Here is a 19,296-nt window from a genome sequence, read left to right as displayed (position 1 = left end):
TATTCAGCCTTGATTTAAAAAAAAATGAAAGATGCAGGTACTTTGTATTGATTAATGTGGGAAATGCGCTCAGTATAATATGTATTTATCACAAAAATACATGCATGTATTTATTATTTTGAAAACTCACTAGCCGCCTGATCTGGTACGTTTTAATTTGCGACAGTAATTACGTAAATACCAGCGCAATGGACTAGTGTCTGAAAGTGTGTTTTTTTCATTTAACCAATGAGCTCACTATATTGTCCTCTATATAGTAATTCCCAATATAGGGAGTGGGGAGTAGTGAATGAGTGAGTGATTTCAGATACAGGGTTTGTTTGTTTTAATAGCGATCAAGAAAGTTAGAAGAAAGTAGGCAGTAATCGTCATTTAAACTCATTGTTTGTGCAGTATTTCATTCGGAAAACAGTTCTTTTGGTGGAATAAATGTGACACAAGATACAGAGTACATATTTTGCATCTAGTTGTGGTCTGAATGGCCGGAATGCATTGAAACTGGTTTCTTTTCACCGACTGCCAGCAAATGACGAAATCGCTAGAAAATGGCTTATTGCTGTGGGTGTGCAAGTAGTGGATGGGTATCTACAAAATCGGCAGAACTACACGCTATGCTCTCAGCATTTCGATGAAGATTGTTTCCTGTCCATTGCATCAGGAAAGAGAGTCCTTGTGAATACTTCAATTCCCACGGTTAGTTATTAAGAAATGTATCTAAAAATGTTATAAGATAAAATAATATCTGAAATACCCAATTATCATTACGTTGACTTGTTATAGCGGTCTGATTGTCAAAATATTTTTTTTCCACATGCAGAAATACCTGTCACTTAATTCGCCAAGCAACACCAGAGATTTTTCACTGCCTGACACCCCATCTCCATTGCTCTCCATGGTAAGGCTGTTCATGTGTTTTCAAAGGCTTATATACATATTGGTTTTTAAATTTTATGGTACCACTCAGATACAAGGAATAGGGAACCTGAATTAAAATAGAAAATAGTATATTCACAATATATTTGATTTGAAGCAAATTGTAATCAGCTTAATTTTTTTTAAGCTTAAAAACTTTATGTTGCAGAGAAACACTGCCAAACCACTACGAGATGCTGGAAACGTTTCGCCCGTAACACCAATACCTTGCATCTCATCAACTGCCCTAAGAAGCAGTCTACTTACTGACACACCTGCCATAGTTCCATTGTTGAGCTCCCACACTGCAGCACCACACCAAAAAGTGAATCCATCTGCTTGTCAGACATTATTAGCCTCGGGTTCCAAACATTAGGCTGACACACCAATGCAGTTTTATCCCAGCAAGATTTCTAAGCACAATTTCAATTGGGGTACAGGCACGACAGAATATGTCTGATCGTGGAGTTCAGACAAAAGCCAGTGTCACCAGTTGCAGCATACAGGTATGTCTTACTATTGAACTTTACTATTGAAACATGGTTTTATTCATAATTAATTCATTGTAATTTTTGTGAATGTATTTGTACAAATGTTGTCTCAATATATTTATTACAGACTGTCATGACTAATAGGACTCGATACTGAGTAAATGATACTGAGTTACTGATCTGTTGGTTTCTCAATGCCTGTCAAACTGCCTTAGACATTGTGGCTCCACAAAAAATTAGACGGCAAAATAAATCAGAGGCAGAACCCTGGTTGAATGAAACCACCAGGGCTTCTAGGCAGGAGTGTCGAAGAGCTGAGAGAAAGTGGAAAAAGGACAAATTACAAGTGTCTTTTCAAATTATGCGAGATTGCTGGCATCATTACCAGTCCACTGTGAGGGAGGCCAAAAGAAAATATTTTTCTGAGATCATCCTGTTAAATTCTCATAAACCTCGTGTATTGTTTAAGGTTATTAACTCTGCTCTGAATGCACCACAGGCGTTGCAAATTGAGGTGTCTCCAGCTGTGTGTGAAGACTTTCTCATTGATAAAGTGACTTCTGCTAGAGCACTTATTTCTCCCCCTGGTATTGATCCCTCAGTCTCTGCTCCATGCTCTGTGTTCTTTGAGACATTTGAGCCTGTAACCCTGTCTTTTGTGAAGAAGATTGTTGATCACTTGAAGCCCTCAGGTTCTCCAGCGGATACTGTTCCTCCTCGACTTTTTAAGGAGGTTCTTTCAACTATTGGACCATCATTTACTGCTGTTATAAACAGTAGTCTATCATCTGGAGTGGTGCCAGCTCAATTTAAACATGCTGTTGTGCAACCGTTGTTAAAGAAACCTGGTCTAGATCCTGCTGTTGTGGCTAATTTCAGACCTATTTCTAAATTGTCTTTCCTATCTAAAATCTTGGAAAAGATTGTTTATTGTCAGCTCATGGACTTTATAAATGGACAGAACATTATAGAGCCTTTCCAATCTGGTTTTAAAATATTACACAGCACCGAATCAGCGCTGCTAAGAGTTTTTAATGATATCTTTTTAGCTACTGACTCTGGCCATAGTGTTGTCCTTGTGCTCCTTGACTTGACAGCAGCCTTCGACACAGTAGACCATGACATCCTCATTGCTCGTCTGGAGCAGTGGGTGGGTGTCAGAGGCACAGCACTACAATGGTTCAGGTCGTATTTAACGCAGCGGTCTTTCTGTGTTAGCTTTGCTGATCATGTATCCTCCACTGTTCCTTTATTACATGGGGTTCCGCAGGGTTCTGTGCTTGGCCCTCTTTTATTTTCTCTTTATCTACTCCCACTTGGCTCAATTCTTAGGAAGCATGGTATTTCTTTTCATTGCTATGCCGATGACAGTCAGATTTATGTACCTCTTAAGAAGTCAGAATCCTACAGTATTAAGCCTCTGTTAGACTGTCTGGAAGACATCAAGGCTTGGATGTCTCTAAACTTCTTAAAGTTTAATGAAAAAAAGACAGAAGTTATGGTTTTTAGTGGCTCTGCTGTGTCCCCCCTGGTTGACCTAGGCTATCTGGAACAGTTTTGTAGGCCAATCATTAATAACCTGGGGGTTAAGGTGGACACTGACCTCAAATTTGACACCCAGATAAAAGCTGTGGTGAAGTCCAGCTTTTTCCAGTTAAGGCAGCTGGCTAAAATCAAACCAGTTCTTCAGAGGCGGCATTTTGAAACAGTAATCCATGCCTTTGTGACTACCCGGCTGGACTACTGTAACGCCTTATATATGGGAGTTAGTGAGTCCTCCATTGCCCGTTTGCAATTAGTGCAAAATGCTGCCGCTCGCCTCTTAACAAACACCAGAAAGTATGACCACATTACACCTATTCTGGCCTCACTGCACTGGTTACCTGTTCATTTTAGGATTCATTTTAAAATACTTTTGTTTGCTTTTAAAGCTTTAAATGGCCTTGCCCCACCATACCTCTCTGAGCTGCTACAACCCTACATTCCCAGCCGTTCTCTTAGGTCAGCTGACCAGTTGCTTTTGGCTGTACCCCGAACTAGGTTAAAAAACAGAGGAGAACGTGCCTTTGCTGTAGCAGCCCCAAAATTGTGGAATGCTTTGCCACTCCACATTAGACAAGCCCCATCTTTGTCTCTTTTTAAAACTATGATAAAAACCCACCTTTTTCATTTGGCCTTTGGATATTGGATGGTGTGTTGATGTGATGTAGAAGTGTTGGGTGGGTTATGAGTTTTTACTTATTTTATACTTATTTTACTGTTTTTACTTATTTTATACTTATTTTACTTATTGCTGATTTTATTCATTTATTTATTTTTGTCTACTGTTTACTGTTGTGGTGTACAGCACTTTGGAAACCCTGTGTTTGTTAAAATTGTGCTATATAAATAAAGTGGATTGGATTGGATTGGACTCAGTCAACACAAGCCTCTTTTCCATTGATGACGAAGAAATATAAATCCTCTGGAACACAGACTTACAAAAGACACACAACTACAGCAACACAAACAGTTCAATCAAACGTTCAATGTTCAACACAAACTGAGACAACAGGCTACGTGGAGACTTGTGTACAAACAGATGCTTTTGTTCAATCTTCCACCCTGGAAAAGTCATCTCCAGGACAAAGATTTCAGGATCCCACTTCGCCAGTGCTTGATCAGTCTGACCATAGTCCTTCATTTGGTGAAACCGCATCACATGATGAGACTTATGAGCCTTCCTCATTGTCATCTTCGGCATCTTCACAAGAAGCATCATCAACAACAGCTGATCAGGATGCATCACAGACTAGAAAATTGGAATGAGGACTCTCTAGACAATCTTGTTTTGAAAGTTCCATGCAGTACATGCCAAGGTCTAGTGGGGAGCATGAGGAAACATGTTATGGGCACTCACCTTAGATGTAGTCTGACATGTTTGAATGGCCATGAATTTTCCTGGTCATCACAACCTTTCATTGGTAGCCAACCAACAGGCAGTTTGCTTGTGTCAGCAGCACTTCTGTTTAGTGGTTGCACATTTGCCAAGCAAGCCAAGTTGACCGAGTTCTTGAACCTTGCATTTGTAAGTGAAAAAACATTTTATTCCATTCAATCATCTTGCCTGTATCCTGTTGTGAAACACCAGTGGACACTTGATCAAAACAAGTCTGTGCAAGAGATAGTTGACAAAAGTGAATCTGGAGGAAAGGTCGCCATCAGTATATGTGGAGATGGGAGATGGGATTCTCCAGGTTACTGTACAAAGTACTGCTCTTATTCACTAATGCTGCAGGAGACAGGCAAGATCATCACATTCAATGTAGTACATTGCCGAGAAGCATCCAGTTCAGTAGGGATGGAGAAAGTGGGCTTTGAGCGATGCCTTGAACAAATCCAACTACTGGATCTGGATATAGACATGGTGGCTACAGATTGGCACCCAGCCATATCAGCTCTAATGCGGAATGAATATGGACACATTCAGCATCAGTATGATGTTTGGCACATGGCCAAAAGTCTAAAAAAGAAACTCACCAATACAGGCAAGAAAAAGAATTGTGAACCTTTGTTAGAATGGGCACCTGCAGTTGCCAACCATCTATGGTGGGCTGCATCCTTTTGTGACAGTGACCCAGTATTGTTGAAGGAGAAATTCTGTTCTGTGGTTCACCATGCAGCTAATGCTCACTCCTGGGGAAGCTTTTGGAAGTTCACAGAATGTGCACATCCACCACTGACTAAGGATGACAGCAGAACAAAGAAATGGCTCACCCCAAACCCCCATGCCCATGATGAGTTAGGCAAGATTGTCAACGAAAAGTGTTTACTAAAGGACCTTGAAAAACTCACTGCATTTGTCCATACCGGTAGCCTTGAGGTGTTTCACAGTGTGCTGAACAGGTAATGATCTTATTTGATGTATTTATTTTATTCCACATTATTTCATTTTTATAATTTTGTTTCATTTCATCATATTTTATTTCACAGGTATGCACCAAAGCTCGAGCATTTCTCAAGAGAAGGGATGGAGATCCGACACATGCTGGCTGCCATGGATCACAATTACCATGTCAAACGGCCACAGGCTACTGTCAAATGTTCATCTTCCACAAGCGCTGCTCAGGGTGACCTTAGATTCAAGGAGTGTGTCCAAAGGGATCCAATAAGTTGGTTGCCAAGCCTATCCTGGAGGCAAAGGACTATGGTTATGTAACTGAACTGATGTCAGATATCCTCAAAGTGAAGCAAGACCTGCTATGCGATGAGGACCAAGCCCCTCCACTGGAAACAAACGATAATGCTCTACCAAAGAACATTGCCAAGTCAGTAAAACCCACAAAACAGGATTGTATTGAATAACATAAAATTCGATTAAGGAAAACCACCAGAGACATAACAGATAACAGATTGCAAATACATTTTGCTGTGCAATTTAGTAAAGTCATACAAGAGTTGAGAAGTTTTTGTATTTCTTTTATTATTCACTCATGTATATCTTTGTTATTCACTCACACCAAGTTAAATCAACATAGAAAGATTTTTTTACAAAAAAAAAGTACTGTCTATTCATGCTTCCAATCAAATATAAGGCAACTGCGGTCACAGCTATAATTATTTCTATAATGTAACTGAGCCTACCACTTCAGACTCAGCTTTGGAACCTACATAACTCTTTGATGGATCAGGAAATTTCTCTCAAATCTTGGTCACCACACAAGAGGGAGCAACTCGTCTCAGTCTAGCATATACCCAGGATGTAAATGTTTTATATGCCAGAAGGCGGTAGGTCCTGAAAAAATAAAGATTAAAAAAAAACATTAATCCACTCATTTTTTAAGAACACATGAAAGTAGTAAATATCTTGGATTATGAATAAGAAAATAAATACCTATTATCCAAATCTTTTCCACCATACCCGCGAATATCCGTCATAATTGTCATCAGTACTCCTAGGACCCCAGCTGTCAAACACACTGACTGAAATTCTGGGTTTTGCGTGATGCACTTGTCACCGTCTCCAAGTGATACAGTTAAAATCTCTTTGCAACAGTATTTGGTGTTCATCTTGTAACAATTTTTTTCACACTCACACCACGAAGAAATCGGCATGTTCATCCGATCATGGCTCTCTTCATCACTGACATCACTATCTGAAGATGATGCTTCATCAGAACTAGAATCATCCTGGTCCTTATCCTGTTGTCTTTCCAACTCTTCTCTACTCCACGTTGGTCCGAAGTCGTATGGAATAATTTCCATCACTGATGAAGCTGGCTAATATCTAAATTAATCTAAATTGGAATGATATGGTGATCTGGCCGCTGTGTAAACAGTTTTCAAAATGGCGGCACTGACACTTCACGTTTGAAGTCTTGCACAAGTCTCATGAAGATCATGCGGATAAGCGACGCCTGCCGTGGACCATACAAACTACATTCAACATGGCTAAAAACCGAAAAGGCTGATAAGTATAATATAGTATGCCAATATGAGTCACGATATAAAGCTAATAAAACCGAAAACGTAATTGAATAACGTTAATTAAGAAATAAAGCAAGTTTAAAAATGACTTCAGTTCCCCTTTAACAATAGACATTGTCACAAAGCAGCTTTAAAGAAAATTAAAGACTTTAAACATAAGCTAATTTTATCCCTAATTTATCCCTCAATGACCAAGCCTGAGCAAATATCACATACCCATCGATACTTATCTTGGCCAATCCACCTACTGGCATGATTTTAGGAATTGGGAGAAACTGGAGAAAACCCATGTTGACATGGAGAGACCATGCAATACTCCACACAGACCTGGGCTGAAATACCAGTGCACAGGATTGAACCTGGGATACTGAAGCTGTTCCACCATGTTGCCCAACTCTCTCTCTCTCTCTCTCTCTCTCTCATACTTTTTTAAATTTTCTTTTCTAACTATGAAATATGGTCCACTATAGTCATATTATGTGCTTTGGGAACGATTTGATGTAACATGCTGTGAGTGTGTGCTTCATCATAAAGTCTTGTGACTACTCATTATGATTTTACCTCTCTCCTGCTGTTTGCGGTTCTCAATGATTCCTGGTGTATCCACAAATGTGACACGCTCCAGGAGCTTATGAGGCATCTCAATGCCAATAAGTTTCTCCAGAAAATTCTGGCCAAATTTCTCAAGGGGAGAGAAGGAACGAGTGCTATCAGCAGCCATTACAATCCCCTCTACAGATCGGACTTTGTCACCGTGCATGATCACAGTGAACTCAGAGGTAGTGGGCTCAGCTCCTGTTGAAAAAACAAGACATGGAATGTAATGAGAGACAAGCTTTGTCTAGATTGCTCAGGAGATAGCTTGGTTCCTAGATTGTCGCAATTAATGTTCTTAGCTACAGGGTTCTTTCACCTCTAGAATAAATTAGCTCAAAACTAGTATCAATACTCGCAGACTATGAAGACATTCCTGAGGTTTTCAATAGGAAGGATTATTGTGTAACCATCATGTAACCTAAGGATTATGTGTATGTCATATTTGATTTGGAAGAAGCACTGGAAAGCATTTGATTGAAGCTGAATTCTCCAGCAGGCCATAACAATAAATAACTTGAATTAAAGTAGTGTTGTATATTCTCACTGTCAGCATAATCACCATAATATGAAAACTCTACAAGCAGGCATGCCATCACCAGTACAGCATGCATACAGGCTTTATTATTCTGTCAATTCCCAGCAGGGGCCACAGAGTCTTTTCCATGCTATAATTAAAATTATCCTAAATGGGGAAATAAAAATGACTAACAATAGTTGGAATAATGCCTCTGTTAGTAATATGAATAATATAATCTTGCAAATTTTGATAGGAACATACCTGTGTATAACTGATAAGGAGTGTCTTGAAGTCCCAGCAAATAGTTTATCATTGAGGATTTCCCCACACTCCAGGGGCCAAGGAACAGGACCATGGGTTTGGAGGTGATTTCTCCATCTGAAATGCAACAAAGGTGAATTAAAATAAAGAAAAAAAAAAGACCAGAGGTCCATGTACTTCTGGACCGCTTCAATTCAGATTCACTTGTGTTAGGAATTCAAATACTGTACATTTTATAATCCTTTAAATATATTTCTATTTTCCATTTATAAACCTTTAAATATTATTTTAAAAAACATACTGTCAGAGGGCACACTGCAGTCATACAGAATAGCATCCAGGTGTTTATCGACTCTTTATTAACAACTGACCCCCACACTGAAAGTTACAGCAACTCATATGAGAACATCAGGCAATATGCACAGGGCCACATATAACACACAGACCCTCATGCAGTGCTTGCCTCAATGCGTTAACAATAGTATTCTTCAAAAGTAGATAAACAGCAGTTAACATTTTGTATGTCCTCTGATATGTTCAGCTGTTAAGTTTAGATAGAATTAATCTCTAGCTACTAATAAAACATGCCAAACACACTACATTAGCAAAGCAAGACAGACAAGCCTTTGTTCTGTTACAAGCTATAGTTAGACTTTGTTTTAATATTGAAAAATCCAGTGACACATTGTATCATATTTTGTCATTATTTTGTATTATAAAATACTAATGCACAAAACAAAATTATACATCCACTACTGAACCCATTAAGGTAAGAGAAAAACTTATGGTGAAAAACTTATTACAAAGAAAGTTGCTGGCCATATTTAGTATTATGTAGGGAAAGTTCCATGTTTTAAACTCTGTTCAGTTCAATTTAGTTGAATTCAATTCAGTTACGCAATATCGCACAAGCAAGAGTGAGGTTATCCTGAATATCAGCATAGCTGTGATTCAGATTCAGTAATCACAGCTGTGCTGTTATGTAGTATAGTCTCACCATTTCAAGTGCGATATTGCTTTTATGCAACAGTTCTATAAACAAGATATTAATATAGAGTAAATGACATTTCAGACACAATATGGTTAATATGGTTTATTTTTTTCTCTGCTTGTGAAAACAGATCCTGAAGAAGCCACACTCATCTCATTATCTCTAGCCACTTTATCCTTCTACAGGGTTGCAGGCAAGCTGGAGCCTATCCCAGCTGACTACGGGCGAAAGGCAGGGTACACCCTGGACAAGTCGCCAGGTCATCACAGGGCTGACACATAGACACAGACAACCATTCATACTCACATTCACACCTATGGTCAATTTAGAGTCACCAGTTAACCTAACCTGCATGTCTTTGGACTGTGGGGGAAACCAGAGCACCCGGAGGAAACCCACGCGATCACGGGGAGAACATGCAAACTCTGCACAGAAAGGCCCTCGCCAGCCACGGGGCTCGAACCCGGACCTTCTTGCTGTGAGGCGACAGCGCTAACCACTACACCACCGTGCCGCCGAAGCCACACTCATTTTGTAATATGTCAGCTAGATAGCTCACATTAATTTGTACATTCCTGTTAAAGGTGATTCCACTGAAATTGGTGCCTTTTTTTCCCTGTTGTTGTTGATGATGATGATGATGATGATGACTCTTTCTTGAATGATGTCACTAACACTACTGTAGGCATCAGTTCAAACTAAGAAGTAGAATTGGTGAGCACAGATGAGCAGAGTGATACAAACAGTAAAACGTCTCATTGCAATTATACTAAATATAAGCACTCTTGGAACACCACTCAACCCATCAAATTATTGGACCAGAACTAATTATTGTATAATCCAATATTTATGCTGTTTTTAACAATATTCAGACCCTGTTTATTCAGGTGCTTAAGTTGATTTTCTGGGCAGTTTCATCAGATGCATGCATTTCATGCCTCTGCGGTTGCAAGATTTTTTCTTCTGTGGCACACTCAGTACAGGAGTTTTCCAGCTTTTTAAATAGGCCTAGGTAGAGTTCTTATTTTATTAATCAATATGCTACATAAATATTATTATTTGAGATAAGTATTATTTCTGATTAAGATGGTGTCTTCTTCATGTGCAAAAAAAATCACCCCAATGATTAATTAATGCATAACTCCATACCTACATATCCATCTACATATGTGACCCTCCGTTACAAAACCATTCATAAGTCACAAGTCATGATTTTGAGATACATGGGGAATTGCATGGGCTAAAATAGTCCAATTTTAGATTTTGGCATAACATCAGAATATAATGCATACACTTTCATATTTTGAAAGAATTTTGTAGAAATTCAAATTTTATTACATTTAAAACATACTTTTGTTGAGACGATGTATTTAAATCCTGGTAGAAATTCATAAGAAAAAAAATAGAGCAAAAAACATCCTTCAGACTTTATACTGACATAACCCTTCATGTCTGGTATCAAAATACAGTGGAGATTTCCCACTCACTAGACTCAGTATTCATTTTGATGTAATTTCAACAAATAGCCAATAAAATGGGATAAAACAAACACATCTTTGTATAAACAAAATTTGTATTATGGGACTTAATCACCTTGTTGCTACGCATTATCTATAAGAAGACTTCTGATTGGCTGCACTGCTCCTTTGCATGCACGGTTTGTCATGTCTGCACCTGCCCGTGCTCAAGACTCCACCTCCCAGGGTTCACAGTGGCCTCCAAATATGGCCACCATGGACTACAATAACCAACCTGCACCTCACCGCTCTCAGTCTCTGGAGTACTGAGCACACACCTGTTCACCATCACAACCTCATCACTGTGCAGTACAAAAAGACTCCCAGTACAAACATTAATTGAGAAGTAAATGCTCATTGTTCCTGTGCCTGATTTGACCAAGCCTTGATATTCTATGCTGATTATTGGGTTGTTGATACAGTTTGTACTTTGGTTATTGCCCATAGTCTCTACTTTTGATATTTTGTCTATGCCTCATCTAACCATTGACTGTTTAGTGACTCTGCCTTTGATCAATTTGGATATGTCTGCCAACTTTGTCATAATAAATTTTCTACTGCTTTTACATCTGTCTGTTGCCTACATTCCTTACACAGTTCACAACATAGCTCATTTCCTTTATGAACCATGGTAAGAGAAATTGCAAAGCTCGTAAGCATAAATTGCAATGATAGCTAAAAGTTGGGTGATTTAGTTGTGGATATCTTCATACAACATTGGGAATAGGATATTATAACTGATATCAATAACAATGGAGATGAATTTGAAGATGATTTTGACCCAAAAAAGACTGATTTCAAGTTTGTAATGGAAAGTGCTTCCTGTGGTATCGATCAAGTCAGTTGGGAGAAAGCTTCAAAATTTAGGTGAGTCATGTATTTCTATCTTGTGGGCAGTTATGATGATCTTTCTGTAGTATGTTGTAGAAGTTGTTATTGTGAGGGGCATCATAAACACAGTGGGAATCACCATAAATTTAATGAGTGTGAGTGTACATTTTGAAGGGTTACAGAAGCCTAACATCATATCATTATGTTTATATGCACTGCATGGACAATGCATAGCACTGAAGGCACATAAAAAAGTAACAACCATAAACCAGGATGAGAAGTTCCAGTCACATTCAATTCCAAGACTTTACTAAAGAACTGACACATAATTAATGTGTACAGACACAGATGGGCCTTTGTTTTTAATGCCCTTTTATTTTTAAATTGACAAGCATGTGTTGTAATGCTGAATACTTAACAGGGGCTGCACATACCAGATCGGGCCTGATGGAAAACTGTGCTATCACCATTTTGTACCCAAAGAAATGATCCGAGTGTTCATTCAGTCACACTTCTCTCACCTGGACTTCCACTAACTAGGCAACACTATCTCTATAAACACATCCCAGCCTTTGTCCCTGAGCCCTACAAGGACATAATGTGCCTTAAACCAGATGGGTCAGAGGATGAAAAGATAGAGGTGCAGGTAGATAAAGGATAAGGACAAAGTCGCGGTAATGTATGTGGGTGAGGATGTGGGTATAGCTACAGAAGCAGGCATGGTCATGGGTATCGCTGTGGCCAAGGTAGAGGGGTTGAAGCAAGGGGTCTTTTGTTGTTATACATGAGTAATAGACAATATTCTCAAGTAACTTTTGAATTTTGGCACTCTTGAACTGTGGACTGAGGGGGAAAGTACATGGATACAAGTGGGAAAATCCTGTAAAAAAAAAAAAAGAAAAAACTACATTTTGTAAATAGGTCAACCACATGCTCTTAAAATGGTACAGTGAAAAAACTGTGTACATCTATGATACTATAATAAATATGTGCTCCAAATTTCATTTTAATATTTTTTTGTAAATATGCATTGCTAAGGTATTTCTTTAGTAAACATTAAAAGCAGATTTCTCCATTTCTGACTTTTCATAAAAATATAAAATCTGACTACTTCAAGTGTCCATATCTCAGTGGTATATTGGTCAAATTTCTTGATCATCTTTGGAAAGCTATTTAATTGACTTTCATGAAAACACAATAACTCAGTTTTGAAAAATTGACCCATGTGGCTGTTTTTTTTTTTTTTAATGGAGGATCACGTATGTAGAAGCTTAATATTACTCTCAAATGGCATTCTACAATTTTCTGAGTATATTTTATTTACCAGAGTTATACAGTTATACATTGTGTTTCACTGTAACATATTATGACTGTCAGTTGTCAGAAAATTGCACTGGACTTACTCTTCCTTGCTCAAGTTGCTACCAGTCAAGAATAATGGGTATTCTTTGACAAAATTGATCAAAATTGCATGTAAATCAAACCCCACCCCATGTGCACAACTGATATTAATGATCACAACACATGCTTAACTGTTAATATGGCCCAATACAAATAAAATAAAATAAAATAAAATAAAATAAATAAAATACAAATTTCACATTGATTATAAAATACTACTATCGACCTATAAAGCACTGAATGGTCTTGTGCCACAGTGCCTGAGCAAACTTCTGGTCTTTTATGACCCACCATGCCTACTTAGATCAAAAGGTGCAGGCTATCTGTTGGTACCTAAAATAGTGAAGGCAACATCAGGGGGCAGAGACTTTTCTTACAAAGCCCCACAGTTATGGAAGTAATAGCCTTCCATGTAGTGTTTGGGACTCAGACACAGTTTCAGTGTTTAAGTCTAGGCTAAAAACATATGTTTTGTCAAGCCTTTTGTTAATAGATTTTTATTAGGTAAAGGAGTACAACCCCAATTCCAAAAAAGTTAGGACACTGTGTCAAACATAAATAAAAACAGAATGTGAAGATTTGCAAATCATGGAAACCCTATATTTCATGGAAAATAGTACAAAGTATATTAAATATTGAAACTGAAAATTTTTATTGTTTTTTGAAAAATATATGCTCATTTTGAATTTGATGTCAGCAACACATTTAAAAAAAGTTGGAACAGGGGCAACAAAAGACTGAAAAAGTTGTGTAATGCTAAAAAAACTGATTTGTTAATTGGCAACAGGTCAGTAATATGACTGGGTATAAAAAGAGAATCCCAGAGAGGCTGAGTCTCTCAGAAGTAAAGATGGGGAGGGGTTCACCACTCTGTGAAAGACTGCGTGGGCAAACAGTGCAACAACTTAAGAATAATGCTCCTCAATGTAAAATTGCAAAGAATTTGGGGAGCACATCATCTGTGGTACATAATGTCATTAAAAGATTCAGAGAATCTGGAGAAATCTCTGTATGCAAGAGACAAGGCCGAAAACTGACATTGGATGTCTGTGATCTTCAGGTCCTCAGACAACATTGCATTAAAAGCAGTGCCTGTACGTGGCTCCGTAGTAAAAGAGTCCTGGTGTTAAACTTGCCTGCCTGCAGTCCAGACCTGTAATAATAATAATAATATAGCATTTTTATAGCGCCCTATGGCGCTTCACAATAATACAGTTTAAAAAATCTTACAACCCCAATTCCAAAAAGGTTGGGACAAAGTACAAATTGTAAATAAAAACGGAATGCAATAATTTACAAATCTCAAAAACTTATATTGTATTCACAATAGAACATAGACAACATATCAAATGTCGAAAGTGAGACATTTTGAAATTTCATGCCAAATATTGGCTCATTTGAAATTGCATGACCACAACACATCTCAAAAAAGTTGGGACAGGGGCAATAAGAGGCTGGAAAAGTTAAAGGTACAAAAAAGGAACAGCTGGAGGACCAAATTGCAACTCATTAGGTCAATTGGCAATAGGTCATTAACATGACTGGGTATAAAAAAAGCATCTTGGAGTGGCAGTGGCTCTCAGAAGTAAAGATGGGAAGAGGATCACCAATCCCCTAATTCTGCACCGACAAATAGTGGAGCAATATCAGAAAGGAGTTCGACAGTGTAAAATTGCAAAGAGTTTGAACATATCATCATCTACAATGCATAATATCATCAAAAGATTCAGAGAATCTGGAAGAATCTCTGTGCGTAAGGGTCAAGGCCGGAAAACCATACTGGGTGCCCGTGATCTTCGGGCCCTTAGATGGCACTGCATCACATACAGGCATGCTTCTGTATTGGAAATCACAAAATGGGCTCAGGAATATTTCCAGAGAACACACTGAAAAAAAAAAGTCATTGAATTTACTTAATTTTAATGCGTACATCAGTCCCACACAATCCAATTGTGTAAGCTTAAAGTGATTTCATCCCCTTAATGTTATTGTGTAAGGTTAAAGTTATTTTAAGCTTACACAGTTGGATTGTGTGGGACCGATGTACGCATTAAAATTAAGTAAATTCAATGACTTTTTCTTTCAGTGCATTATCTGTGAACACAATTCACCGTGCCATCCGCCGTTGCAAGCTAAAACTCTATAATTCAAAGAAGAAGCCGTATCTAAACATGATCCAGAAGCGCAGACGTCTTCTCTGGGCCAAGGCTCATTTAAAATGGACTGTGGCAAAGTGGAAAACTGTTCTGTGGTCAGACGAATCAAAATTTGAAGTTCTTTATGGAAATCAGGGACGCCGTGTCATTCGGACTAAAGAGGAGAAGGACGACCCAAATTGTTATCAGCACTCAGTTCAGAAGCCTGCATCTCTGATGGTATGGGGCTGCATTAGTGCGTGTGGCATGGGCAGCTTACACATCTGGAAAGACACCATCAATGCTGAAAGGTATATCCAGGTTTTAGAGCAACATATGCTCCCATCCAGACAACGTCTCTTTCAGGGAAGACCTTGCATTTTCCAACATGACAATGCCAAACCACATACTGCATCAATTACAGCATAATGGCTGCGTAGAAGAAGGGTCCAGGTACTGAACTGGCCAGCCTGCAGTCCAGATCTTTCACCCATAGAAAACATTTGGCGCATCATAAAACGGAAGATACGACAAAAAAGACCTAAGACAGTTGAGCAACTAGAATCCTACATTAGACAAGAATGGGTTAACATTCCTATCTCTAAACTTGAGCAACTTGTCTCCTCAGTCCCCAGACGTTTACAGACTGTTGTAAAGAGAAAAGGGGATGTCTCACAGTGGTAAACATGGCCTTGTCCCAACTTTTTTGAGATGCGTTGTTGTCACGAAATTTAAAATCACCTAATTTTTCTCTTTAAATGATACATTTTCTCAGTTTAAACATTTGATGTATCATCTATGTTCTATTCTGAATAAAATATGGAATTTTGAAACTTCCACATCATTGCATTCCATTTTTATTTACAATTTGTACTTTGTCCCAACTTTTTTGGAATCGGGGTTGTATGTTTAAACATTAAATAAAAGATTATCAAAATACTTAACAAAATTACAAAAAAGCTTTCTTAAAAAGAAATGTCTTAACTCTTGATTTGAATGATGTTATTGAATCACTTATCTTTATGTCGGCAGGCAGGGCATTCCAGAGCTTTGGTGCAGCAACTGAAAATGCCCTGTCACCATAGGTCCTTTGATTAGACCTTGGGATGGTCAAGAGGCACTGGCCAGCAGACCTTAGATTGCGACTAGGTTGATAAGGACTCAATAGATCACTAAGATATGCAGGAGCTAAATTATTTAAAGACTTATAAGCTAATAATAATATTTTAGGGCAGCACGGTGGTGTAGTGGTTAGCGCTGTCGCCTCACAGCAAGAAGGTCCGGGTTCGAGTCCCGTGGCCGGCGAGGGCCTTTCTGTGCGGAGTTTGCATGTTCTCCCTGTGTCTGCGTGGGTTTCCTCCGGGTGCTCCGGTTTCCCCCACAGTCCAAAGACATGCAGGTTAGGTTAACTGGTGACTCTAAATTGACCGTAGGTGTGAATGTGAATGGTTGTCTGTGTCTATGTGTCAGCCCTGTGATGACCTGGCGACTTGTCCAGGGTGTACCCCGCCTTTCGCCCATAGTCAGCTGGGATAGGCTCCAGCTTGCCTGTGACCCTGTAGAAGGATAAAGCGGCTAGAGATAATGAGATGAGATGAATAATATTTTAAAAATAATTCATTGTGGCGGCACGGTGGTGTAGTGGTTAGCGCTGTCGCCTCACAGCAAGAAGGTCCTGGGTTCGAGCCCCGTGGCCGGCGAGGGCCTTTCTGTGTGGAGTTTGCATGTTCTCCCCGTGTCCGCGTGGGTTTCCTCCGGGTGCTCCGGTTTCCCCCACAGTCCAAAGACATGCAGGTTAGGTTAACTGGTGACTCTAAATTGACTGTAGGTGTGAATGTGAGTGTGAATGGTTGTCTGTGTCTATGTGTCAGCCCTGTGATGACCTGGCGACTTGTCCAGGGTGTACCCCGCCTTTCGCCCGTAGTCAGCTGGGATAGGCTCCAGATTGCCTGCGACCCTGTAGAAGGATAAAGCGGCTAGAGATAATGAGATGAGATGAGATAATTCGTTGTTCCATGGGCAGCCAGTGCAGCTCTTTGAGGATTGGTGAGGCACGAGCATACCTCAGCTTGCGGGAAACAAGCCGAGAGCGCAGTTCTGGACAGATTGTAGCCGCTGTATGAGATATTTTGGAAGACCGTATAAAAGAACATTGCCATTATCCAATCTACAGGTAACAAAAGCATGCACAAGAGCTGCCGTGGAATTTTCGGACAGATATTTTCTTATTTTAGCGATCCGTCGGTTGTGAAAAAAGCAGATTTAGTAAGAGAGTTGACATGTTTCTCTAGAATTAAGCTATTGTCCATTACAAAACCTAAGTTCCTAGCTGACGTAGAGGGCTGTACAACGTAGTCATTAATAGAGATGCAATCAAGTGAAGGACGAGGGCGATATTTTGAACTGATAATTAAAAATTCAGACTTGTCACTATTAAGCTTTAGCTTGTTTACCCTCATCCAATTATCTATTTCAGTCGCACAGGCCTCTATTAAACGAACGGCTGATGCTTGCCCTTCCCCACTCCGGGAATCAAAAGACAAGTACAACTGGGTATCGTCTGCATAAAAATGGAAACCCATGTTATACTTCCTCACAATATCCCCAAGTGGCGAAGTATAAAGCAAATAAAGAATAGGGCCTAGGACAGAGCCCTGAGGTACTTCACAGACCAGTGGCTGATGTGAAGACTTCACTCCTCTGATTTCCACATACTGAAATCTATTACTAAGGTACGATTTTAACCAGGAGAGAGCCAGACCACAGATACTGAAACGATGACTCAGCCTGTTGAGCAAAATTTCATGGTCTACAGTATCAAATGCAGCCGATAAATCTAGGAGTAGCAGTATAACGGACTGATGGTTGTCTAAAGCAACAAGAATGTCATTGTTAACTCTAACTAGTGCAGTCTCAGTACTATGAAGCTGCTTATAGGTGGACTGAAAAATTTCATTTAAATTATTACATATATAGTCATTACAATTATTACATATATAGTATAAGCTGGATAGCAACTACTTTTTCAGTGAGTTTAGAAATAAATATTAGGTTTGAAATAGGCCTGAAATGAGCAAAAATTTCAAAATCAAGGCATGGCTTCTTAAGTAAAGGGTTCAAAAAAGCTAGTTTAAAACAGTCTGGTACCATAGCAGAGTCAATAGATAAGTTCACAATTTTCATCATGACCGGGAGTAAAACTGTCAAGCATTCTTTCAAGACAGAGGTTGGAACTGGATCTAAAGCACATGACTTTATCTTAGAAGAACAAACAAGACTGGATAGCTGCTCTTCGGTAACCACCGTAAAGCTTGATAACACACAACTTGCAGGAGGTGAGGTATCCAGAACAACAGGTGTAGATCCAGAGACATCCACAAGAGGGTCCAATGAAGATCGTAGGTTAACTATTTTCTCACAGAAAAAGTTAACAAATTCATTCGCCAGGGCGTGATCCGAAAAAGATGAAGGATAGCGAGCCTCAACCTTGGTGTGTAATAGCTTGTCAACAGTCTCAAAAAGAACTCTTTGATTGTTATTTGAACCCTCAATTTGGCGTCCCCTGGGTGGGCCCTATGCGTCTGATCCTCGGACGACGGAACACTCCCAAGGCTACGGTGCGGAGCTGAGAACTCGGACGAGAGACCAGGCCATCAGGGCTCACCAAACCAGTAAGTGATAACTTTGCATTCTTGTGTAAAGAAATTAGTGTAAACAGTTTTTAAAGAATGATACAAGAAATGGACAGAGATTTGTCCTAGTATTTAAAAAATGATATGAGACGGACAGAGATTTGTCCTAGTCAATGAAGAATGATATAAGAGATGGACAGAGATTGTCCTAGTCAAGGAAGACTGATATAAGAGATGGACAGAGATTGTCCCAGTCAAGGAAGACTGATATAAGAGACGGACAGAAGTTTGTCCGAGCCCAGAAGGACTGCTAAGCTGTGGTACCATCAATATGTTTGCCGAAACGGATAAAACACAATTTTGAGACAATAAACCGCGAGTAGTTTATTGGGTTGTGGAAGAGAATTATCCGCCCAAGTGACGACTGGGTAACAGCTCACCTACTTGAGCGAAGGAAGTACGGGTGCGTGTCTCAATGGACTCACGTTCAGTGATTCGTAACTGGGAAAGAATTGAATCTTGCTCCCTTTGTTCTGTGTGAACAA

General features: G+C 39.3%; 1 protein-coding gene across 3 annotated transcripts in view; it reads right to left on the bottom strand.

The window, feature by feature from the left end:
• Positions 1-19,296, bottom strand: part of srl (sarcalumenin) — a 241,482-nt gene that overhangs the window by 16,445 nt on the left and 205,741 nt on the right. For all 3 annotated transcript variants that reach the window (XM_060902549.1, XM_060902550.1, XM_060902551.1), the window contains 2 exons: positions 8,245-8,361; positions 7,431-7,664 (listed from right to left, as the gene is read on the bottom strand). In XM_060902549.1, the coding sequence (XP_060758532.1) occupies positions 7,431-7,664; positions 8,245-8,361 (351 nt within the window). The remainder of the gene's footprint in view (positions 1-7,430; positions 7,665-8,244; positions 8,362-19,296) is intronic.

This window comes from Neoarius graeffei, chromosome 20 (genome assembly GCF_027579695.1).
Source record: "Neoarius graeffei isolate fNeoGra1 chromosome 20, fNeoGra1.pri, whole genome shotgun sequence".
Classification (NCBI taxonomy): domain Eukaryota; kingdom Metazoa; phylum Chordata; class Actinopteri; order Siluriformes; family Ariidae; genus Neoarius; species Neoarius graeffei.
Note: the sequence above shows the minus strand (reverse complement) of the source record. Positions and strands in the feature narration are given on the sequence as shown.